This window comes from Opisthocomus hoazin, chromosome 7 (genome assembly GCF_030867145.1).
Source record: "Opisthocomus hoazin isolate bOpiHoa1 chromosome 7, bOpiHoa1.hap1, whole genome shotgun sequence".
Lineage (NCBI taxonomy): Eukaryota > Metazoa > Chordata > Aves > Opisthocomiformes > Opisthocomidae > Opisthocomus > Opisthocomus hoazin.
In genome coordinates, this window is record NC_134420.1 from 69,347,863 (window position 1) to 69,373,538 (window position 25,676).

General features: G+C 39.0%; 1 protein-coding gene across 4 annotated transcripts in view; it reads right to left on the reverse strand.

Annotated features, from left to right (window-relative positions):
* Positions 1-6,230: 6,230 nt before the first annotated feature.
* The window catches only part of ARID4A (AT-rich interaction domain 4A), a 50,828-nt gene continuing 31,382 nt past the window's right edge, over positions 6,231-25,676 (reverse strand). The window contains exons 12-25 of one of the 4 annotated variants that reach the window (XM_075427003.1): positions 23,453-23,525; positions 20,842-20,936; positions 20,592-20,689; positions 18,865-19,093; positions 16,735-16,985; positions 14,697-14,894; positions 13,383-13,467; positions 13,065-13,197; positions 12,725-12,787; positions 10,509-11,639; positions 10,213-10,317; positions 8,807-9,022; positions 8,434-8,580; positions 6,231-7,940 (exon numbers count right to left, since the gene is read on the reverse strand). In XM_075427003.1, the coding sequence (XP_075283118.1) occupies positions 7,837-7,940; positions 8,434-8,580; positions 8,807-9,022; positions 10,213-10,317; positions 10,509-11,639; positions 12,725-12,787; positions 13,065-13,197; positions 13,383-13,467; positions 14,697-14,894; positions 16,735-16,985; positions 18,865-19,093; positions 20,592-20,689; positions 20,842-20,936; positions 23,453-23,525 (2,928 nt within the window). In that variant the 3' untranslated portion in view covers positions 6,231-7,836. Of the gene's footprint in view, positions 7,941-8,433; positions 8,581-8,806; positions 9,023-10,212; positions 10,318-10,508; positions 11,640-12,724; positions 12,788-12,995; positions 13,198-13,382; positions 13,468-14,696; positions 14,895-16,734; positions 16,986-18,864; positions 19,094-20,591; positions 20,690-20,841; positions 20,937-23,452; positions 23,526-25,676 lie in introns of all 4 variants that reach the window. The other 3 variants (XM_075427000.1, XM_075427004.1, XM_075427002.1) reach the window with 3 other exon arrangements.

Here is a 25,676-nt window from a genome sequence, read left to right on the forward strand (position 1 = left end):
ATCAGCGGTACTGGCAGAGTGACCAGATCAATCATCTGGAAGATTATAATAGAGGTTCCCTGAATTCTCTCAAGGATAGAAGCAAAGTCCTAATTTCTGTAACACCCTGCGGAGAGCTTCAGCTACTGAGCTCTCTGTTGGAAGGCAGGGAACAGACGCAGCTGCAATCTTCTGTTAAGGAAAGCCTGGGTTAAATACCTAATGCCCAGAGGTGGATTGTGGCTGTGACTTCAGCGCACGAAGGCGTTCCTCTGCACTCCTACATACCTGCCTCTGAGAACTGGAGTTCCAGCAACAGCTTTTTTTTCAGCACTTTCTGTTAGCTAGGTTAGGAAGTCAGCACGCAGCGTTTGAGGAATCTATTTCAAATCTCGGGAAGTCCATTAAGCTCAGCTCCAAGCATGAGTCTGGCCCAAACTCTAAAACCTGTAAAAGCAATTAGAGTTTGTGACACCTAAACTTGGATCGCGCTTCCACCTTGAGTTTCAAGAAGACAGCATTAAAAGTACTCTTTAAATAAAAGTTACAATTCTGCTAAATATTGGAATTTTTTAAAATTATGTTTTACCTTAACTTCATGCTCCTTAATGTTTTGGTGCTAGGTCCTTTCTGTAAACACAGCAGGGAGCACTGAAACTTTAATAATTCAGGACTACAATGATGGCCAATTCTGTTTTCCCAGGCTTTCTCACATACAGAAACAGATGTAACTGCAAGACATATGAAAGACCTCAAATCACTCTTTAAAAAAACCACAGCATCTACACTGTCACGATACGTGAAGGGACCATGGCTAGTTTTATTCTGTAACTCACTTTAATCTGAGGGAAAGCGAGAGGACTGCTGAGGAGCTGGACTCGCTGTGTAAATATTTAAGGTCATATACTTGACATACCACCATTTGTTTATGTAACATGAAGGGGAGCTTATCTAAATTTCAAATAATCAAAGCAGAAATCCAGTTGGTGGCCATTTCTGTCTGTCACAGACCCTGCCCTTCCTAGGAGACAGAACCGGGGTCCCTCTTCCCCTCTTCCTGCCCGAGCAGACGTTGAATTTCTGTGCGCCCTGCCCTGGTGAGGCCCCATCTGCAGTACTCTGTCCAGTTCTGGGCTCCCCAGTTCAAGAAAGATGAGGAGCTACTGGAGAGAGTCCAGCAGACGGCTATGAGGATGGTGAGGGGACTGGAGCATCTCTCCTACTAGGAGAAGCTGAGGGAGCTGGGCTTGTTCAGTCTGAAGAAGAGAAGGCTGAGAGGGGACCTTGTAAATGCTTATAAATATCTGCAGGGTGGGTGTCAGGAGGATGGGGCCAAGCTCTTTTCAGTGGTGCCCAGTGACAGGACAAGGGGCAATGGGCACAAACTGAGGCACAGGAAGTTCCGTCTGAACATGAGGAAGAACTTCTTCCCTCTGAGGGTGACAGAGCCCTGGCACAGGCTGCCCAGGGAGGTTGTGGAGTCTCCTTCTCTGGAGATGTTCAAACCCCGCCTGAACGCAGTCCTGTGCAGCCTGCTGTAGGTGACCCTGCTTCAGCAGGGGGTTGGACTGGGTGACCCACAGAGGTCCCTTCCAACCCCTGCCATTCTGTGATTCTGTGCCCCAGGGACCTGCCAGGACTGTGCGGGTCATGGCTGAGGAGGGGGTTTCAGGCCTCCTTCGCAGCCAGGCGCGCTCAAAGCACCTCATCGGTGGGAGAGGCACGATGGCCACCTCTCCTGCCATCTGGCTGCCGCGGGGCATGCCGAGCTCGCTGGAGAGAGTGCCTCTGTGCCCCAGGGAGGACACGGAGACCTCAGCAATGGTGGCAGGGCCTGAGGAGAGCTGTGGACTCTAGTCCGGCCGCCTCCTCCCCCCGGGCCTGCTGGCTCTTCAGCCCTTCGCGGGGATCCTGTCCACCGGCCCCAGCCTCTCAGCCGCTGGCTCTGAGCTCCCGCTCCTCCATTCTGGGGCTGGGCTGGGGCCATGCGGGGGGAGCCAGGGAGGAAAGAAAAAACCCCACGGGTTTCTCACAGTTTTTATTGCCTTCAGGGCACGCAGGGAGGGTGTCTCGGGGGGAAGCCGAGAGCTGCGGCTGGCCGCAGGTGACAAAGGTGAGGGGTGCGGCCATGGCAGGAGAGGCACCCGCGGCTGCGGAGGCGGAAAGGCAGCAGAGCTGGAACCACCACCACGACAGGGCCCTGGACAAAATGAAGAAGAATGAAGAGTGCAGGAAACCACAATTATAAGCGACCCGAGCTAGCGCAGGCAACCAGGGACGTCCCTATAAACAGCCGTACTCAGCGGGGAAGCTGCAGGGATGGCACACGGTACTCACACTCTGCTGCCCACCCTGGGGCGAGCATGGCTTTGGGTTTTTTCCCTCTTCAATTTTTTTTTTTTCTTTTTAAATAGCTTTAAACTTTACCCATTCCTAAGGGAAGTTTTGCAGGAAATGAATGAGCATCAAGAGACACGGTTTTAGGCTGTGCATAGATGTAAACAAGTGGCTTGTTAAAAAGAAAACAAACCCCACACCTACTTGTGCAAGATAACAAAGTATTTCATACAAATTCTGCACCTTACCCCTCCTTAGGTAACCGGCATAGCAGGCAGGATCATGGCAAACTGGGTCAAGCTGTACCCAAATGCAGGGTTAGAGGAGGAGCAGTTCAGAACCAGCTGAAGGCACTGACAGGGCTGGAATGGAAATGTTGCTGGGCTGCTCCGAGGAGCAGGGAAAGAGAGCGGCATCGCCAGTAACGCGTAACTCCGTCCCTCACCCACGAGGCGCAGAGGGAGAGGTCAGCAAACACGCTACTGATACAGCCTGCAGGTTTCCACAGCTGAAATGGAGCTCTGGTGCTGATTTTCTTTGCTGGCAAAGAATGAAACAGAGAAAACGAGATTCACAGTGCTTCTGGGGTTGCTTCATGAGTGAGCTGTACTGGTGAATTCAAGCCAAGTGTCACAAAACAAAGACAGTTTTTTACCTTTGGAAACTACTGGTATAGGATAAGCAGCAACATAAGGGTACTAACGGATAGAAGTAACAGGGAGTCACAGACCTGAGGCAGAATCAAGCAGCACAGCCCTGCTCCAAAAGTAGGATTTCTCTGAAAATGGGAAGCAGCAGGAACAGCAACATAAATAGGGCTGAGATAATTCAAAACAAAGAGGAAGCCAGGAAAGCCCTATTCTTAGAAAGGGTGAGAAACAGTCTGCTTTCGCAATTAAGATTGCCTTACCTTTCAGTTTTCCTTAAATGACAGTGCAGTGAGTGTTTGTCATTGGGCTATGACTAATCACAAAATCCACCACTCAACTGCATTAAAACACATATTCAGACCAATAACACTGTAACATGAAAAATTATTTTACATATTCCTCCAGAGCAGCACATGAGACTAGTAATGCTTGTGGAATTCGGGGAACTCACAGATTTCCAAAGCAAACAAAAAAAAACCCCAATAAATACCGGCTACTTAGTGGTAACTAATAAAGGTGAAAAATTTTAAACTCTCCCAGCGACCTCTTAAAAAAAAAATCACCCTATTTGGTGGAAGATAGTATGGTAGAATGATAGATTTTCTCAAAAATTGAGGGCAATAGCTTGATAAATAGCATAAGCTAATTATAAAATGTCTTTTTCCTAAGCCCTGGAATTACAGTGAGTCGGTCTCTGGCAACATCCCTGTTGGTTCCACTGCTTTGTTCCTCCTGACATCTCCAGAGGTAGTCTTTATCCTACACATTGTAGCAAATAATAAAATCCAAGTACAAAGAAGTAAAAATAACCCAAGATTTTAGCGCACAAGATCTGCAGAACACAAGGGCACAGCGAAGTAAACAGCTCGACATACTTTTGTTAACACATTCATCTTTTGTTTCAGCTTGTAAATCTGTCTCCCAGCTCATGTCAGATTTGTTTCAAGCAATCAAACCAAACGTGCTCTTTTCTTAAAAAGAGCACCACAGCATTTCTTAGACTTACTGCTGTAAAAGAATTCCAGTAAATGCAGCCCAGAAAACCCATTTGGCTGCCTCAGCTAGCCATGAATATTTTAAACAGGGAAAAGAAGAACATTTTATAAGAATATTCATTTTTTTCATGTGAAATTCCATCTGGTTGACAAACCTATCTGGAGAGAGAAGGCTCTCTCAGGCATGGACAGTCTGACTGAGACACAGGAGTCAACAATCCTAAGACTCAGATTCTCTTTCCAGCTCCCCATCAAAGCCATCCTGTGGTATTTTGGTAGCCACTACTATGTGGCTCCCTAGACGTAAAAGGAGAATATGCATCCATTTTAAAAGTGCCTTCCTAGATTATTCTAATACTGCACCTTTAAAACAAATTAGATTCAAGGGGAACTTTTGCACAATACCATAAACAGTGATTTAATCACTTTTACTCTTCTACTGCTGTCCTTCAAATTAAAGGTCTTTGCCGCTCCCTGTGAAGGTCAGACACATTATGTTTGTTGAAGATACACACTTTTATTTGCCCTGGTTATGCTTTTCTTTCGCTACTAATTACTCCTGTCAATCTGTTTCAACTCTATTGAAATAATGGCTTCTTATCATTGTCCCAAAACCTCAGCTTCTCCTGCCTGATCCATTCAAACTGATTAAGCAAGAGAAGGTTTCTCAAACAGAAGCAATCTGATGGAGGAGCCAGAAACAAGCGGAGATTTTAACCGGGTGGTGCTAAACTTGGAGAGAAAAGAAAAACTCCTTAGTATACACATAGCTGGTATATTTTATGGAAAGAAAGTAAAAACTAAAACAAGTAGGGAAATGAATCTTTTCATACCTTATGTCCTTGCATGCAAATGTTTCAAGTTTTTTCCAACTTTCAGATACATGCTAATACGAAAATACTAAGTCCGACAGAAATCTGACAGTTCTTTGTATCAATTGCAGGAGGTGGGGGGAGAGTCTGAGTTCTCTTACAGCCCAGTTCTTTTTAACCGTTCTAACAGTGTTTGAGCCCATAATTATTTTTTTTTTACCTCCTAACTAAGCTTGAAATAACATCTATCATTTTGAGAAAACCTTTAAAAGATTAGGATGCAGAAGGACAGCCTGAAGCCTGTCAAGAGGGTGCTTTATTTTTGATTGCTCTTGTAAACTTGATACCTAATCTTTTATTAAAAAAAGGAAAAATCCCAATTCAGTATAATCGTAATTATTGCATCCTCAACAGCATAAACTTTTATTCAAGGCATTGAAAGACACCTGGGAATTTATTTTATGTCAACAAAGCAGAAGTAAGGGGATTATAGTAAAGTTAGAAATAAAAGATCTATTAGCATTTCTTGAGTTCACCTTTACAGGACAGGCCAATACTATGTAGTTAATCATCTTTACCCTATGGAATTTTTAAATGTCATAAGACACTAATTTAAACATCTACTGAATAATCTGGCTAACTGATACGCTTCTTGCCAGAAAGATAAAACTAGGAAATCAGTAACATGCTAGGGGCTTTGCCACTGGCTTGGCAGAAAGTCAGCCACTTTTTCTTGCAGGTTTAGTTTTCTGCCAGAACAGCGATGTTGGTTGTCACTGGAGGGGTGTGGGTGGGTGCGCGCCTGTCTGACGAGGACTAGTGCAAGGTAAGCAGGTGGAAAGAGGAAGTAAGGAAGCGAGTTCTCTACGTCAAGGAACAACCAAGTTTCATGGAACCATACCTTCAGTCTCCCCTGCAATATTCTAAACATTCTTACGAGATCAGGAGAAGCAGTCGGTGTACCCACTGCGAACGTCTGTCCTGCAGTACAGCCGGTTATGAGCTCATCCACCATCTGCGCATGTTGAGTGTGTGTATATGCCTGTCTAAAATCTCACACAGTTTGTGGACAGAGGTTAGATATCTGCATAAGATATAATTAATCTTATTATTTCACCAAATTTAAAATTCACTTCTGCAAATATTAAACGTGGAAGATAACCTGAGAAAATGTGACCCATGTTATTTCCTTTTAAATGAGTATTGCTTTTTATTCATAGCTATTGTAAGATTAACAGTAAAAGTTAGCTCTGAAAAAAGTCTTTACAACAATTTATGGAGATTAATTTTCCTATTTAGGTAAAGTCCAGACATGTACAAGAACAATCACTTAAATAAAAATAGAATATAAAGCCTATGTTTAAAACATAGCCTTTATGAATGCTGTCTAGTGAGCTCCATATTTATCTTACATTGAAATAGTTCTGCTTTGCTTAAGAAAAGACAGAAAAAGTGCATTTACAAGAGTACTTTTTCTTTAATTTTCTGCGAGAATGGAAGGAATTGGAATCACAAGTTGACAAATGTTGTAAAATGAAATTTCAAGAAACATCAACTTTAGTAATGCTACGCCATCACTAGTGTTTCGTTCTGACTTTCTGCCGTGTGAACCAGAATATTCTGATATACAGTCTAGAGCATCTATGTTATTACTCTACAGCATATTAAACACAGAAAAGGGGGTTAAGAACCCCTTTTAATGTACAAACATGAATAAAAAAATTGATAAAAAAATCACTTTTATACATAATGTATATGCAAACTGTTTTAAATACATGGTTTTGGAAGAGTTATTTACAAACTGTATCTGCCTGTGGGACAATCCACAGACAAAGCATACACAGTTGCTTTACTTTATTGTTGCATCTCAACTTTGGGAGATATAAATTCATTCGGCAGTATAGCAAACATAAGAACTTGTGACAAAGTATCTTAAGGGCAACCCAATAAATTTTGTTCCTCAAAACAATGTAAATACTAGGACTGCCAAAGTTTCCAAATAAAGTCATAGTTTCATCCAGATGCCCGCTGACAGATCCATGGTGTGGAGGGTACGCAGACAGACCCATTTGAAATACAGGCATGGCTACTGGACAAAACCTCCGTAAGAGCCATAACTGGTAAGTATGTTTTATCGAAAGAGTGAACTAACCTAGAATTTTTTTTTCCAATTTTATTAATATTTTAAAAAATACATAAAAATACAACATCCAATGTCTGAATAAATATATTTAACAAGTTGCAAGATACCTTATTTTACACAAAAATTTCAGCTTTAGAAATCTTGTTAAATAACTTCATTGTTGTTATATATTTCATTTTTCGTCTTTTTGTAACAAAATAAAAACTCTGAAATTACATAGAAAAAAGACAAAATATTTTTGTCAAGGGATAAGATAGTCCACTGAAAACCTATTCACAATTCCACTGTAAACATTAATAAACATTAAAATATTTGCATAACTGTGTGCTCAAAAATCCTATAAAAAGTGGAAGACTTATTACAACTGTAGTTTTCAGTCAACTACACTTCCTTTCACAATTTATTTTGTCCCATTTACACCTTTAAAACTGGGCACATTGCTGAACACGTACTTTGGCAGTTCTGTATAGCAAGTGCTTCCACGAAGAGGAACTACTCACCAAGAGTTAACATACAGCTCGGTGAAAGTGCAGCAGTTACTCAATTTTTTTTGATAATACTCTGACGTCTGCTTGGTGCACTTGCTTTTCCAAGATCTCCCTAGAACACCTGAATGCTTCATTGGACATAACTGTTTAAATTTGATAAGTGCCCTTTCTCTGCATTAATAAAAACAAAACAAAACAATGACAAGCATGTCACATTGTGCCTACAAACCTTCAGTTACCAACGAGCTTAATTTCTCTCAACAGTAAATTAAACAAAAGAAGAGGGTAGGAGGGGAGAACAGGTACAGTCCAGCAGTGGAAGTGTGTATAGAATATAATTGGCAATGTCAAACCAGTTGAGTGCTTTCTGTGGTTGAATTTCAGGGTTTATGTCCATGGCAGCACGTTGCTGGCAAGGCAGAGAAATGTGTATCACCTGCATTCTACAGCAAGCACGTTTTGTGGAGGAGAAGATGATGACGGACTCATTCCAGTGTCTGATGAAGCAGATGACATGGAAGCTCCTGTATGTGACACTGAACATACAGAACAACAGATCAGCATCAGATTATCAAAGCACATGTCAGAATGAAGGTCTCCTTGGTTATTAGGTTGTTCAAAAGACCTCAAAGTAGTGGCACGGTCACAGAAAACTGACATGGATTTTTCTGTCAATTCCTTTCACTGCTATGTTCACATAAACCGGATGAGTAATCTTACCCTTTCTGCTTCACACACCAATTGAAAAGATAAACCAGATGAGTCATTATGCTGAATGAAAACTCAGAGCCAGCTTGCGCTAGGAAGTCCAAGTTTCTAATACACGGTTATAATATAGTCAGTGAATGTTTTTGTTATGTTCCAGTTCTGAAAAGTCACAAATATTCTTTCTAAATATGTATACATATGAACAGATAATAACACTTTTTTTTCCAAAAGTACTGTCAATTAAGCTCAAGTTGCTTTCAGTTACGTATTTTCAGGAAAATTAACTTCTCATGGGAAGCATAAAGTGAATCTGAAAGTTACCTTCTCTGTCCTTCTTTTTTAATCGTTTTCTTCTCCTGTCTATGGTTGCTACTTCTGACTTCAAGGACATGTAGTATTTTCGTATTTCCTGTAGTTTTTCTTGTAAGAAGGAGATCCTTTCAGTGCTGTTCATATTGTCTAGTTCATCTTAAAAGTGGGAAGAAAAGAAAAAAATAGCCTCATCAAGGTGATTTTAAACAAATTAATGCAATTCTTAAGAGTATACAAGATGCACCATGAAAGACAACACACTTCTATAACCACACCATAAAAGGCCTATATCTCATCTAGAACCCCCAAATTTGCACATTTTTCTTTCAGAACAATCTTTCGTGTAAATTCCCTCTAATCAAGTCACTTAAAGAATTCTTACTGAGCTGAAAACTCCATTTGTATACTCTAGGCGACGCATTCTGGTGGTGGTGTTTCTCTCTGTGTTTATCCTTCTCTCCCTCTTTGATGTGAGGTGAAATTACTCTTGCAGGTGATCGAGAAATCTTCTGTGGTTTGGATGCGTTTATGTGTTTTACAGGAGTACATTTACTTGAACTGTCCAGGACAGGGAGGTCTTCACTGTCACTACTTTGTCCTGCAGTAAGAGAAATGTATTTGGACTTCAAAACAAAACCTTAACATTTTTAAATCGGTTATAGTCAGAAAAAGGTTTAAGAAAAAGCTGCTGTTTCTTGCTCAGCAGATCCCAAAATGCACACAAAAACCCGTATCAGATTCTATATGTAACTTTATCAGACACAGCATGCACTGAACTCTCAAGTGCCCCGATTGTTAATGCAGAAGTCAAGGGCTGACTAGGCCTTTAGTTAAAAAACAATAGTCAATTTTTTTGTTTTTTTACAATAAGAAGATTAGAACACTGATAAACTATCTTAAGTCACACATTTTGGGGTTCTAATACAAAGCAGACACAAGAATCTCTTTTTTAAAGATTAAAACCACATTAATACGGGTAGGTAGCATGATTGTGTATATTTACCTAATTGCTTTACACATCTAAAGGAACAGTTCTGAAACATCATTAAAAGCATAAAAGCTTTAACATCTAACAGAAAAGTTTAGGCTGATGTATGCAAATATTTTAGATTCCCGCAATAATCCAGTGTTGTTAAATATGTCTGAATATTGTATGTCAGATAATGAATATTTTAGTTTGATGTTTAAAAATTATAACAATGCTGCCATGGGGCCTAAATATATTGACTCATTCAATACAACGATCACAAAAATGTGCTACAGAAACACAAAAATCCAGATTTCTACAGCAAGTTAAAAAATAGTCGTGTACTTGAGATACAAACACACAAGATTCCTTTTGCTGAGAAGTTATTTATTCCTTAGCATCAAACATTTTTTCTGTAATTCATAAATGCACTTTTTCTCCACGAGAAACACCTATTGTAACCCTTTAAAGGAGATGTTTCTATTCAGAACAAATTCCCCTCTCCCAAACTCATAACCAACCCACATACATAGAAATCAGCATAATGGTAAATATTTTGTAACTGCTAATATACACAGCTATTAAAAGTTCTTCCTAACAAAGTAATTAAAAATAGCCAAGAGATTTCCCCGTAATGCTGCTAGCACGCAGCTGGTAAGTGCTCTCTCTTTAACAGCCAATAATCGTGATGAATTATAATGAAAAACCCTGACAAGGAAGGCCCATCCAACAGAAACAACGGGTAACAGCGAGAACAGCGGGCCCTCAGACGTGTTTATAGGACAGGATAACCTTCCCCCTCTCCCCCTCCAGGAATGTACCTGTTCCATTCTTTTCATTTTTGGCTGCAGCACTTGTTCGCTTTGGAGTACGCTTTTGTTTTTTTGCCAGTGTTCCACTGTTGCTATCACTGGGTCTTTTCTGACCTAAATGAGAAGAAAAGAAGTCAAGACACCTCAAATATCTCTGCTACTGCCCAAGCTCTTTTTATAAGCAGCAAAGAAATTTAAAAGCAGAAGACAAAACAAACCAGCAAATTTCAGCAAAGTGACACCAGACTTCAGGCGACTCCAGAAATCATTACAGCAGCAAGCGCCTTCTCACAGGACACGCTCACCTTTCTCTCCAGGCTCTCTCTCTTGCACGGCTATGCTACAACTGCTTGACGTGGTACTGGCTTCAAACCCATTCGCAGACTCGCTTTCGCAGAGGCCTTCTTGCGACTCTTCTGCCACGCTGTCGACTTCAATCGTCATGTCGCTCTCGCTCTTGACACTGCGCGACTCGTCCTGACTCAGAGCGAGAGGCGAGGCCACTGAAAAGCTCGACTGGACGGCAGGGGGTAAGGCAGATGGATTTGAATTCGACACGTTAGGGTCTGGCTTTTCTGATACTGGATCTTCACTACTGCTCTTCTCTTTTTCATCTAAGTCATCCAAGTCTACTTCATGGCAGAGCAAAGTTTCAGGACCAATCTGAGGCATTGCATCGTCCTCATCTTTTAAGGGAACATTCTCATTTTCTTCAGGTGGACGTTCGACGCTCTCATTCCTCAGCTCTTGACCATGGTGAACCGATTCCGCCACCAGGGATGGCATTTCCTCATTTTCAGTTCTGAGAGACTCTTCAGCATTCAGCCCTCTACATTCCTCTGCTCCAGTACATTCATTGGTCCTCTCTTCAGATACAATATTTGGCACTTCCATCTCACTCTCGCGTCGATTTCTCTTCTCAGGCGATGCTTGTTCTAAAGTTTTCCTTTTCAAAAGCTTCTTATCTTTTGTACATGGTTCCATTTCACTTTCAGTAGTGCTGGAAATTTCTTTACAGTCCAAGGAAGACACGTCTAATCTTTCAGGTTCTGTAAGAGATTCATTTGTCACCTCTTCTTGGCTTCCTGGTGAAATCTTTGCGTTCTCTAAAGAGGGATCTTTTGTCTTGCTCCTTCTCCCTTTTCCTTTAGGTGATTTTTCAGCCTCTCTTTTGATTTCTTCTATTTGTTCCGTTTTATTTCCAAAAATCTGAACAATTTGTTCGCTTTCTTCAACTTCCAATTTCAGTGTTTCCAGGGGCTGTACTTGAGTCCTGTCATTTTCTTTCAACGCGTGAGGAATCTTTGGGTTTTCTTCGTCTAGCTTCTCATCATGTAGTTTTTCGCTTTTTTCCAGTTCTGAAGTTTCTGGAGAAAATTCTTCATTCAAATTCTTTTCAGATGACTCATCTGCTTCACTGTCAGATGAGCCAGAGTCTGCAAAAAAATTTAAAAAAGAAGGATACAAGCACCCTAGGTCATCAATTACAACACAATTTCTTTTTCAACCACACAAAAAGGTTTTTTTCAGGGATCTATGGTATTAATATCAGTTTACAATAAACAATTTCAAACTTAAAAAATCCTGCATTATTACTACAGTCCTTATTTTTACTCAAGATTTCTATGAAACTACAATAGTAATAGTACTATCAGTGTTCAAGGAGCATCTGGATGACGCTCTTAGTCCTATTATTTAGTTTATGTAGTCCTGCGAGGAGCAGGGAGTTGGACTTGATGATCCTTATGGGTCCCTTCCAACTTGAGATACTCCATGATTCTACTACGACTATTTCTCAAGTAAGCCAATATCAACAAATTACAGTTTATAGTAGCAAAAATAGTCTTACAGATTCCCATGATCTGGTATCTGCCCGTGGATACTGCCTCCCCCACCTGACATTACAAAAACAAAAACCAAGATTCCTCCCCTCCATGCACCCCCAAACATAACAAAAAACAAAATAAAAATCCAAACCCTTCCACACCACAATATGGACATTTCATTGCTAAACTACTGTACGAATCACACACCATATACAGAGCAAACATTATTACATTACCAGAAGATTATTCAGGGACCTGTACTAAAGAGAGACAGTGATTTCACTTCAGTTCTTGTTCACAGAGGCTTAGAAATACCAAAAATATTGCTGCCGTTTGTATATAATTAACAACTCTGCTGGATGATGTAGTGGTGAGGTTGAAGACTTAATTACTGCATTAAAAACTATCATTATACCACTAGATTTGGTCTGTTCAAGATTAGGACTGAAAGGTTCTGGCTACAGAATATGGAATGACTTGCACAGTCACTTCCATGCCATGGCTCTTCTGTGAGCAAACTGTGCTCCTCAGCAGTGTCAGCTCAACTACTTCCTCAATAAAATTCACAGGCAGAAAAAGCAAACAAACAAAATAAAACAACAACAAAAAAAAAAAGTAAAAAATAAAAATCAAACTTCTTTTCAAAAAGGTACAGAAAAAACCTCAGAAGCATACACAGGACTGAGATCACTCACCGTTTGATCCTCTATCAGAATCAAACATTCCTGAGCTACGTCTCGTCTGCCTGCGAGGTGTTGCTAAAACCAAAATCAAAAGTATTAATTTTTATAGAGTGAAATCTGCACCAAAAAATTGTTCTGTCACATTGTTTGTTCGCTGACTGCATAAGCAGGACTTTAAAGCTGCTGACAGCACCGTGTTCGCTGAAGTTGTCGTATTAACACACCGCATTACGTCAGTGTTCACATGCACTTCCATGCCAGAACACGAGTGCATCAGATGTACCTTCTGTTCCATTTGGTAAGGGTGAGGAATCTGACAAGTTGTTCCGTGCACTTCTGGCTCCTGATTTACCTTCGCTATGAGGCGTTTTGGATAAACTGCAAGATGTGTTTGATGGAAGAGTAGATTTCAGAGGGGGTCGCCCACGCTTTGATTTTTGTTTCTCCTCATCCTTCTTCTCATCCTTTTCACTGTCTTCTTTATTCTGAGGGAAAAACAATTAATTTTTATTAACTTGTTTCACTGTGGATCATCAAACCTTTTCTCCTTATGCTTTACACTTCTATTAAAATAACTAGACCATTAACTGAGTAACTTTTTTTTTTCCTTTTAAATAAGTCATAGTCATTAAGTATTTTACTACAAGAAACTTGTTGAAATAACCATTACTTTTGTTTTTTTCTTCTGTTTTCTCTTTGGTCCTCCTTTGTCCACAGGCCAGATAATCCGATCAGCTTTCACCCATTCATCATATCTAAAAGTAAACAACAGCATAACATTATTACGGCATGTAAACAAGTTGTTTGCAGTATGAGGATTAAAAGACTGAGTTACAGAAAATATTTATTAAGGAGAGGTAAGAAAGCAGAGCATATATTACAAACACATGCAGTATCCAGCAATAGAAAGATCAATTACATTTCTAGCCCATAAAAAAAATTTATAGAACGGGGGAATGGAGATGCAAACTTCCCTGTCTCTTGCTCGTGAAGCACTGGAACTGAGGGGACTGAGTCAGCTATAAAGTTTGTCAATTGTTTCACATCGTACACAAACAACAGTTTTCACCACACCATGACTCAACAGTAAAATATACCTTTTTTTTTAACTAGGTAAAGTTTTTAAATTGTAGCAAGAAACTGGATGAGATTCTGAAAAGCACAAATACACTATCAGTGCTCCTCAAAATCTCCCAAGTTATTAATAAGGTAAAGGGAAATATGCAAGTATTTGGGGGACTCCCCCCCCTCCCCCAAACTTTATGCTGCCACACAAAGAAATTTGCTTAGTTTACTTAGAAATGTATGGATTTGGAATATCTCAAGTTAAATACCAGAAGTCTTCTATTTTTAAAATTATCAATTTCATGATATTTTTGTCTACATAATCACAATGCTCTTAAGAACAACAACAACAAAAAAGCCATTTCTACAGCAGTATTGAATATAAAGCACGGCTACCAAGAGAAGCATTTGATGAATTTTTTTCTGTAGTTCTTCGTTGCTTAGCCCTCTCCCACCCTCTCTACATGTAACCACCTTCCTTTACAATCACAGGTAACATTCAATACAAAAATAAATTTTGTTGCCGAAATTTCAGTGCTTGATACACTTAATTGTAGATGTCTTCACCATTATCAATGGCTCCCTTAAATAAATAAAAAAGGCTGCTAGTGTTCACACTAGCTGACACAATAAATTACAGGGATACTCCTATGAGGAGTGAGGATTACTCACTTTAAGCCGGATGGAAACTTGGAAACATACAAGTAAGTATATTCTGAGATTTAAATACAATAAGAGTCATACAATGAACCAAATTACTAACATGGAAAAGTGTAATAGAATCTGATCCAGTTATGTTGATAATTCAATTCAGAGCCAAGTCACTGATCATCTTCCTCTTTTTTCTTAAAAACAAATATTCTTTTGCAAATAATCCTCTTACCAAACAAAGAAATGAAAGGCAATTTGTTATCCTCACCTTACATTCCAACCGTAGTAGTGAACTAAATATAAAACTTCTCCATCATCAATTTCTGTGCTTTTAATACTGGCTTCATAAATTTTTTGAGTCTTTCCACGTCCATATTTTACTTTCACTTTGGTTCCAGTCAGGCAGGGTTCTGCATCCTCCTCATCCTCTTCACCTTCTGATTCTCCTTTGTTCTCAATTTCCTCCCTGCAGTAAAGTGTATTTAAGATGCCCACTAATTAGTGACAATCAATGTTTTAACATTTAACTGGTGTAGCCAAGCTACTACAAAAGAAAAAGGCTGCAAGAAATTTTTTTTTCCATTTTCTGCATCCTGCACTTCCCTCCTGAAGCTAGCTTGGACACAAATTTTTAAAAGAAGAACAGGATTTAGAGAGAAAAGGGTTAAGTGCCAAAAATATCCAGAAAAATTATATCACAATTTAAGTGCAATTTATTAGGTGTACAACTACCTCAAAACTTAAAGATTTTTTTTTTTAAATTAATATTTTGGTAATACAAAAAGAGGAGGAAGTTAACTCAGTGTTTGGCTCCTAAATAAGGCAAGAAGAACTAATTTTAGTTTTTAAAACAGACTTGATTTTGACACATTACTTAGAATTCTTCCTTCTACAGTTTGCTTAATAGGCTACAGTTTACTAATGGTGCACATAAGTTTGAATCACCATCATAGTGATTCTCTCATGGGTACAAACACCATTCCACTGGAAAAAAAGCTGATTACAACAGTGTTTAACCAAGATTAAAAGTGCCTACACAGCTCTTATTAGCTGTATCTACCTCTTATTACAGCTGTATCTAATATTTCAACATTCTACCTAAACATATTTTCAAGAAATACAATCTAGCCTGTTTTTACCTATATTTGTCTCCCTATTTGAGGACGAATTTAGCATAATGTGATACTTTTGACGAAATATATGTGCTAGCCTTCAGTGAAAGACAAACTATCTTGTTGTGGCAAACAATTAAAGGAAAGAGGACAAACACCACCTGCACCGCTTGAAGAAAACTCTTTGACGCCTTGGTCATCTGACATACCTCTGCGACCTGCTGCACATCCACACTGTACCTTCATTTGAGGCATTTCTGCATTCCAAGATTATTTTTTTGGACTGCATAGTGACACTTTCTTTACAGTAACTGTGTGCTTTTCCCACTCCTCATAGCTCTTCAGAGTAAAATACGCAACAATCCTATCAGGCTTTATTCAGCATGAACTTGTGTCCACATCACTTAATGGACATGAAAAACCAGGTAGCAAAGCCAGCTTAAACAGGTAAGACACTGCCCTTTACCGCAGCCAAAGTTAGCTAAGAAGAGCTACCCTGGTAATAAATTAATCACCTGGTCACAACTCATTTATAACCAGGACTATGAATCCAATTCAACTTGTCAAGCTTAAGTCTGTGGATGCTATTTTCCCTTTGCCCTTCCATGTCTCTCCATCCCCTCCTCTTCAACCTACCTCTAAGGTTTCATTCAGACTCCCTCTCTCCTTCCCCTTTGCTTCATTAGCTGATCCCCTTCCTGCCTGCCTACCATGCATCAAGTAACAATAAAAACAAACAAGCTGTAGGTTCACCAGCCATCACTAAACACTCGAACAAAAGCCTGGGAGAAGAGGGGCTCTTTTTTCCACTTACATTTCAACTGCCCAGAACAGTCTGCCCAAACAGTCGCTCACCATCCACACAGCACCCGGTGTACTTACAGCCTGGTTTACTTGGTGTCTGTACGTACCAGTGTGATAAAACACCAACACAACCTTGGCAAGACCTTCAAGAAAATCGAACTGAAAAATACTGTCCGGTGTCTACCAGAAAGAGATGCTTCCATAAAGTACAGCAGACTCTACAAGCCTGAAATAAAATTTTGCCTTTCCTTCTCTGGCTGAATGAAGTAGGCTCCTGATTTCCACATTTTAGTTGGTAAGATCTCCAACTCTGTGTATACTCCTTCTTGGAGTACGGCTCAATCATGACAGAGACATACTTGTAAGAAGGTGATATGAGTTCACGTTTACCTCTCCCTTTGCCTCTCCTCTTCTTCGTCTGACTCTTTATCAGAATCCTCCTGTTTTTTAATTTTTTTCTCTTTTTGCTTTGGTGTACTTTTTCTCCCTAATGGAGTTTCATTTTCTTTCTTTTCTGCATTCTCAGGTGTTTCCTCTATATCTTTGTTTTCTTTGTTACTGTCTTTTAATTTGTCTGGTGTTTTATCCTCTTCACTATCTTTTTTAGCAGGGGTTGCATCACGGACAAGTCTTCTTCGTCCCTAGAACAGAAATCAGATCAGTTTAAGGATTCCTGTCAATTCTTCTCCGTATAGCCACTCCAAATCTCAGCAAAAAGTGAAACGTACTGTTCCTGTACAGAATAAAGGCTGGACAAAACATCAAAACCCAAAATATTCCAAAATCTTAAAAGAATAGCTTAAAGCCTTGTTACTGAGGAAGAAAAACAAAATAAAGCCATTCTGCTTGGTTTGGAATAAAAAGGACAGATTAACTTCTGGAGGATTTTAGGACATTCATTTAGACCTATAAGGTCTGTTGCCCTGACAGAAAGTGCCAAAATGCCTCACTCAACTACAGTAATAGCATTAATCAAAGTGCTTGTATAGGACTACTGAGAGAAGGCATCTTTCTTTATGCATCTTCAATCCTGATAGCCATCTGTTGATTTGACAAAACAGAAATTTGTCAGCTTTAGAAAAACTCTAAGTTTTAAAAGGTCCTTTGAGTAGCCAGAAAATCGCTGTCTGGGACTATCTCTAACTGGTTCTTGGGGATCCAGTATAGGTTTAGCATATTACTATTAAAAGTCTTTTGATAGGATCATTGCTTTGTAATCAGAACATTTAAAAAATATTATGAATGCAAGATTAATTATCTGGAGGCCAAAGATGATGGTAATGAAGGCACTATGATAATTAAAATTCATAGCAGTAAAATAGTAAATACTTTTTAAAAATAATCATTCATAAATAGATAGCTGGTGACTGGATTAACAAAGTAATAAAATACATAACCAAGTAATATTTAATTATTAACAATTAAGACAGACAGCCAATGATGAAAAAAAGATTAAAAAAATCTTCCATTTCTTTATCCTTTCACCAGTTTTCTGCAAGACCAAAAAATAAATGAACAAACTAACAATAAAGCTAATGACATGCCAGGAAGTTCATTAAGACTGATACAGCTTGGAAAAACCACTTGTAGTTAGATAGAAATACAATATATAATACAAATCTCAACCTGTGTTTACACTATGTCTTTTCATCTGTTAACTTAAAACGTCATATACTTGCTTGAAAAGCTGGTTTACAAGAAGTACTTCAATAGAATTACATTTTAGTTGAACAGAATCCTTAAAATTTGAACAATTTAAAAAGTAACAATTCCTTGGCCGTCAGTAATCATGCTCTATTAAGGAACACAAAATGTCCTTTTAACAGAATTGACAGGAGTGCTACAGAGTCATATTCAAATACCTTAAAAGTATTCTCGTATTCTCCATCAGGTTCAGTCTGCACTAGCTGCTGTCTTACCTATGTAACTACTAATACAGCCCTCACCTCTACAGCCTTCAAAGGCAAAGGAAGACAAAACTCAAGTGTTTCTCCCTCTGCTTTTTGTCTACATACTGTAAAATTGCAGTACTTCTTTTGTTAAGAGATATTGTGATAAAAACAAACTCAGAGAAGCGAGTCTTCCTTTCATTCTTAAAGTTGTAGCAGTCCCTTGATATTTCTGCTTCTTGCCAGAAAGCTCCAGATTCCATGTGCCTATGGAAATTCTCACCCACAACTGAGACTTCCCTGCTGAGTATCACTGTTCTGACGACACACAGCTCTCAGTAACTCTCAAGCCATCCCTGAATCAAAACAAGTCTGATATCCAACACGGCCTGAGCAAATCCCATGGATGGTTTAGAATATGAAGCAACACTCAAAACTGATTCTGTTCACAGGTAGAACGTAATTAACAGTTAACACCAACTCTGCGTTCACAGAACCCTGTCCTATGCTTGTACAAGTATGCCAGTTCAAACGTGCAATCACTCCACAAGGGAAAACTCATTATGTAAACTGTTCGCTATACAAAGGGGTTTTGTTAAGTACTAAACAGAAATCAGTTCAAAGCACTTACCCTCGGGGATCTTAGTTCTACTTCTTCTTTTTCACTTTCGCTGCTGGAATAATTTTCTTCTGATTCTTTTTTAACTTCCGTTGGAGGCATTTTTTGTTCCTCTTTTACGCTTTCCTCCATTGGTTCCACGTGTTTCTGTGTGTCTTCTACCACTTTCGGTTCATTGTGATGGATGGTCCTAAACTGAATGTTTGCAGAACGGCAGTACTCTTCAAAACCATAAAGATACCTATAGATACACATAGAGTTTCATATACATTTCATGTTTTATTTGCTATTTATTGAAGTGCATAAAATCTATTTTTCCTGCTCACGGAAAAGCAAGAGTAACTTAAGGAAAACAAAACAAACCAAAATAAACAAAACAAACAGAAAAGCCAGAGAAGATTTCAAAATGAAACAATTATGCACACAAGTCAAATGGTGAAAAAGAATACACACAGGTGCTTCCCACAAATTTAACTTCATCCCCATCCAGTTAAGAATGCGTGACAGTAAAGCCTAACAACATGTACGCTGTTTTGCAAATGCACAATGACAGCTAAAATCAGCCTCGTATTAGAATATGGGCAATACAAGCAAGTTACCACATGGTAACAAATTGCCATGCATCAGCTTGTTTTCTGGTAACTGCCTGTGTGCACGCTCCAATCCAGCTACAGGTGAGAGAAATATGGACTAGCTTATTCCTCAAAGAATAAATATGCAAGTTACAACATACTAGCATGTGTCCATACAACGTAATTATTTCCACTGTAACAGCAACCTAGTACACACTTACCAATTACTTGTTACAATATATACTCTTTTCTGTAAAATACAGACCTTAAATATGTGCCCAGTTCAAATCCCATTGAAGGTAGTCTGAATATTTTCATCTTCATCAACATTAACATGAGCTGAGTCATTAGTCATCCCTATTCAATCAGCCAAATTTCCTTAGGTTCGAGTCAAGAGAACCTCATTCTTCCCTTTTACTCAAAAAGCCCAATTGTTTCTTGTCAAACTTCCAGGAGGATAAATAATAGAAACAGTCTTTATTTAGAAAATGAGCTTGAAAAGTGCCATTCCTAAAAGGTTTCCATTCCAAAAGTTAAAAAGCAACTGAAAACCAGGGGTCAGAATAAAAAGATCTATTTTTTCATTACAAGCGGTGATTTTAATACTTCGTACTGTCACATCCACCATACCAATGTACATAGCTATGCCCTAAAGCCATTATTCTACAGATTCCACAAAGATGATATTTAAATATACAATCTGAAACATGCCTATCTCTATCAATGTTTTTCAGGAAGTTAAAGAAACTGGTGTAAAATTCTCCACACTACATGCACCATCTACAGACTGAGGACAGAGTCTGTTCTTGTTGATCACCATAAATTGCAAAGCTGAATTTACCAAAGCTTTTTTTATAAATTTTATTGTTGTACCCTGAAATAGCATAATCACATGCTGAAAGTGAATGCCTCTTGATAAGAAAATGAGCGGAATTCTAATGTATTAAAGCAACAGGAACTTAGGCAGCCCTGATCACTCCTTCTTTTCCTCCACCGTTTCAGTCGTCAGCACTAGAAAACGTTCAGAACTGTTCATTAACTGAAGAACATCAACTACTGTTTCACTAAACTATCAAAAATTGCTTTAATATTGCACATGCTATTAAAAATAAAAAAAGAAACACCCCAGGAAAAAAGTTTTCACCATTAGACAATATAAGAACTTACTTTCTATAAGCAGTTTTCACATTGTAGGAAGCAGCCGAGTTCAAAATAGGAATGCCAAGGTCCATATAAATTTGCTTCCATACAGCACCACTCTCAATCTTTAGGGGGGTGGGGGAACACAAACAAAAAAGAAAAAAATGACATTTTCAGGTTTTGTTAGCCAAGAACATTAAGGCATGACATCTAACACAGCCCCCAAGCCTTTAAGAATGAATAGATAGACTTAGTTCAGGAAACATCCAACACTTACATTGTCACACCCACCCTGCTGATACACCAATCTAAAAAGTTTGAAGAGATTAAGGTCCTTGTAGCCCAGAACAGGTGGTTTATTGATAGGAGTACCTAAATAAAACAAAACCAGAAAGAAGAAGTTATCACAAAGAACAGCAAATCGCTTCTTCTATTCCTTTAGCACATTGGGTTACTAATGGCTTTCTACATTTTAAAATCTGTGTTTAATAGCTCTAGGACATGTCACAAGTCAGTAGTTTCCAACCACCAATTAAGGCTTCACCCTCTTTTGAATGCATCACTTATTTCTGGGTGGTTTATTAGCATCCTGGCACCAGCTGCTTGATAACTATGATTTCTCGACCTCCTTTTCAGATTTGTGCAAGAACCCCCACCCAATTGGCTGCATCCCACTGCTCCTCTCTCGAGCGGGGAGCAGCCAGAATTGCAGCAAGCTCTAGAGAACGCCTGATGGATGCTGGAATGCAGCAATGTGAGAAGAGATTAACTCAAAACACTGTGGTCTGAAAGGAATGGGGAAAAAGCAGAAATGTTGGATTAGAAAACGATACACAGGCAAATTGTCAGAATGTGGAAAAGCACAAAGCCCTAACAGGACATGAATATTTGGGACAGTTCCGGGAAAAAGAAAGAACTCAAATTCGATAAGTGGTAATGATATAAAGAACAATAATTAACTGCAAAAGGAGAAACCAAAAGTGACTTTGGGCAAGTGGCTGCGTACATAGACAGTATTCCTCCCAGCAAGGAAGAATATCGAACCTCTTCCCTGCTGCTTCTCATCTTCATTCATCTTCATGCAATTATCTTTGGAATCATTAAAATAATTTTACGGGACTTTGGGAATACTGTCACGATTACATGAATCAAAACATTCACACTGAGAGAACAGAACATAGAACAAATCTGGTGGGAACAGAAATCTTGCTATAACGACAGAGAAAAAAAAAAAAAAGTAGACAGGCAGGGGGAAAGACCCAGTCCTGTACATTGCTCAGTTGACATACTAGCTTAAAGAATAGTTTCTAGACTGAGTCTTCAAATTTAGTGCATAAATGGTTTCTTCTTTTGCTTCTACGAGTCCCTGACATGATCCCTAGCTGGTTTGTAGTCTAAGAGCACCTGAGAAAGGAGGGGAAAACAGAACAGGGGGAAGAGTCCTGCTACCAGAAAAGAAAGACAATTGTGGGTTAGTCCAGCAGCATAAGGACGTTTTTGTTCGCCGACACAGTCTCTTATTCCCCCAAGGCAGGTTATTCTCCAGAAACACTGGTTATACAGAGGAGGCCTCAAAATTATATTAGATGAACTCCAGTATACTTTGCTACAATACATGATCAATTTCTAAACCCATGATAAGCTGGCAGTATTGAACAGGCTTGGAACTGTTCTTTTGCGATTCTGTGGTCTAGAACACACCTCATGAACAGGGATACAGAGAGTCTTCTACAAAGGTAACTTGATTTCCACCCCAAATTTTAAAACCCAAGAAAAAAATCAAAGTGGGAAATATTCAGACACATGCACTTTACATTTTACTCTTAGCTCTGATTACTTCAAATTCAGGTACATCAACATTTGCTGTACTATATGCTGCTACGGAAATATCACTCAGGTAACTTTTGTCAAGGAAAAAGAAAGTGGAAAAAAAAAGGTAAAAAGGCAGTAGTTGCGCTTGTATTCCAACTCCACCAATGTTATTGCAGGATTAACACTTACAGTATTCAAAATGAAACAGCGAGTTCATGAATAAAATGAATAAACCAAATGTACTCTAAAAGATAAAACACTTTCTAGGCTTCAATACACTCTGAAAAAAAAAAAGGGGGGGGGGGGGGGGGCAGCGTGCAGCCAAGGAACAGAAAAGCTTCCCTTTTAGTGTCAGTCTCATCACAACTGCGAACATGAATGGCTTATGCAACAACAGTTCTCCCAAGTCAGCAGGTAGACCCTGCTTTCTATACACAGCACATGCACTTCCAATATATGTCTCATGGCAGGACTCTGACTATTCCAATTTATTACAGTCTCACCTAATTCTGTCACGAAAGACATTTAAAATATGCTATTTTCTTGTTCTAGCCACAGGAAAAAATAGAATCTTTTAAGTTGTCTCTTCAGGTGAGTATCACTGCTACATCTGTGCATGATTAAGACAGTTCTGCAAGGAGACTTGAAGATGGCAAATCTCCCATTCTCTGTTGCTTGAATTTCACTATCCATGAACAGCCTCCTCAAGTTCCAGCCTGAGATCAACAGCAGCAGAGTGCCCAGCCATGGCTGTCACAACAAGAAATCAACCAAGAGCTCATTTAACAGTGACTGTTAACATAAAAAAAGTTTTTGTGAAAGCAAAACAAAACCAAAAGACCTCAGGGAGGACTTCAGTTTCCTTTGTGCACTGTGCTTCAAAGTACTGGAAACAGACCTGCCACATGCGAAAATGGGTAGTTTTTTTAACTTGCACCACACTATCTGTTATCCTTTTTCACTGACCTAAGAATATTCTCATAATAACATCCATTACATTTAAAGGCAATTTTAAAAAGGCATTTAAAAAGTGGGCTAGCTATTAAATAAATATAAATAAACAAAAAAATTGTTACCTCTGTCTTCCATAAACTTGTAAAGCTGTTGGAGGAAGTTGTCCCTCTCTTCAGGATCAAGCTCTTCCTCAGGCTGTGAAAACAAACACAGTCATCATGAAAACACCAAATATGCAAAGTAACAATTTATTTGTACAAAAGCCTAACAGCAAGAACTAAGCCCAAACCACTTCCCATTCGGCCCTGCAGCCATATAACAGTGAAATACGCAGAAAACAAAAATTACTCAGGAGACTGAAGTGCGCACCTCAGCAAGAGAAAAAGAAAATGCTGGTCAGGGAAAGTCTCAGTCCATCACAGACAGAATCTAAGTGTGACCCTCAAAATGAAAAAATTAATATACTTCACATCTTAACATTAACATGCAGAATTATGTTATCTACAAGACTGAAGCAGTTCACAAGAACTCTGGGTTTTTTGGTTTGGCTTCTTTGTTTGTTTGGGGTTTTTTTTTTGTTTAACTCCTCTTCCTTACCCCAACTATAGCTAAGGTTGCAGAACAATTCTTTCTCCAACCATTCCTGGTTTTGATGCTCCAGAGAGTATTCAGTTTGTGATTAAGCTCCAATGCTCGATTTCAGCTCATATTTGTAAACACTTTTACAGTCACCTCCATAATTCCCTGAACACATATTTCCATCATCTTTTATTATAAATTCCTTAGTTTCATCTTTACAACTTAAATCCTCAAAGAGATAAACACTTATGAAATTTATGGTAAGCAGTCCACAGTGTGAAATAAAGGGAAACCATGAAAATAAAGTACACTTATTGGAGGGAGGAAAATAATTTCTATGTATCTACATATACTTCATGAAATTCTGAGATACTAACAGAGACTAGGGGAAAAAAAAAAAAAAAAATTCTTTTCCCTGCAATGCTTTACGCATGCCACTTTCTTCCTGCCAGCCTGGCAATCATAGGGATTGCTGGTTAGGCAGTTTGCACAAGGAAGACCACAGCTGTCTTGAAGGAAAGACATACAGTACGTGTCAAAAAATCTTATCATCACATTATTAAAAATAACATAAAAGCCACAAGCAGTTCCAGAAGGAAACCAGAATAGCAATTTCAATTTCAGTCGTCTCTGCATTCTGTAAACTTTAAGCTTCAAGGCAGGAAGACAGGCAGTGAAATGTAAATGTATATGCTAGTTCTTGTTAACCAGAATCTGCCCAGCATCAGAATGAACTTCAGCCCTGCCTGCTTCAGTGAATTCTGAGCTTCAAAGCCCAACAGGGATCACCTACAATCATGCAGAGACAATATCTGTTTCTCATTTTCCTATTTTTTCTTGCGAAATAATTAGAGGAAATTAAATGAATAATCACAACATCATACAGCATCAGTTACCGTTTGCTCATACTGCATATTACAGGGGTTATATAAAGAGAAACAGTTATCTATAGAATTTTTATGTTCTTCCAGGTTAAGAAATGAATTATTGCTATAGAAACCACCGTTTTTTTCTGTTTAGATTGCAAACCATTTCAAGATCGAGAAATTTCTACCATCTACTGTACTGTTTACTGATTAAAGGCAATACGACTCAAACCATGCAAACTAAATATATCTAAATAACAGCAAACGTTCAGAAATACTTCTGAATAGTTGAATTCAAACCATTTCTTTTATGTGGGCATAATGCCAAACCAGAACTGTAGGTCAGAACAGCAGAAATGTAGGTTAGAAATAGCACTCTTCCAGACAGAGCATTAACCATTTCACTGATACCAAGTATTTTCAGCTGAAGAAATGCAAAAAAAGGAAAGATGAAAAAGCTTTTACATACTTACAGGACGGGGGCAGAGAACCTGACTGCAACATCAACCCACTTGTGAGAGGCATCCTGGACCCTGTACCTGCTGCTCTCTGTTGGTGGTGGACGAGCTCGGTTGCCACCCCTCAGAGAGCGCTTGAACGGTGCCCAGTGCCAATACCAGAGCAGACACCAAATCCCTCCGAGAGGTGACTTGTGTAAGACCTTAATAACTGTCACCAAAAAATAAATCATGTCTCAGCTATTTCAAAGTCTTGTTTTGCTACTGGCCAAAATGAGAAAGAGCAATCCTTCACGGATATGCTTATCGCAACATTAAGATACATGGATTTCTACAAGAGGTTATTTTTAATCAAGATTTCTATTTCTAACTGGACATAATAAATTCCCAGGAGCGTCTACTGTTCTGAGCTAGAGTTGCGTTTTACTTTGAACACATCAACC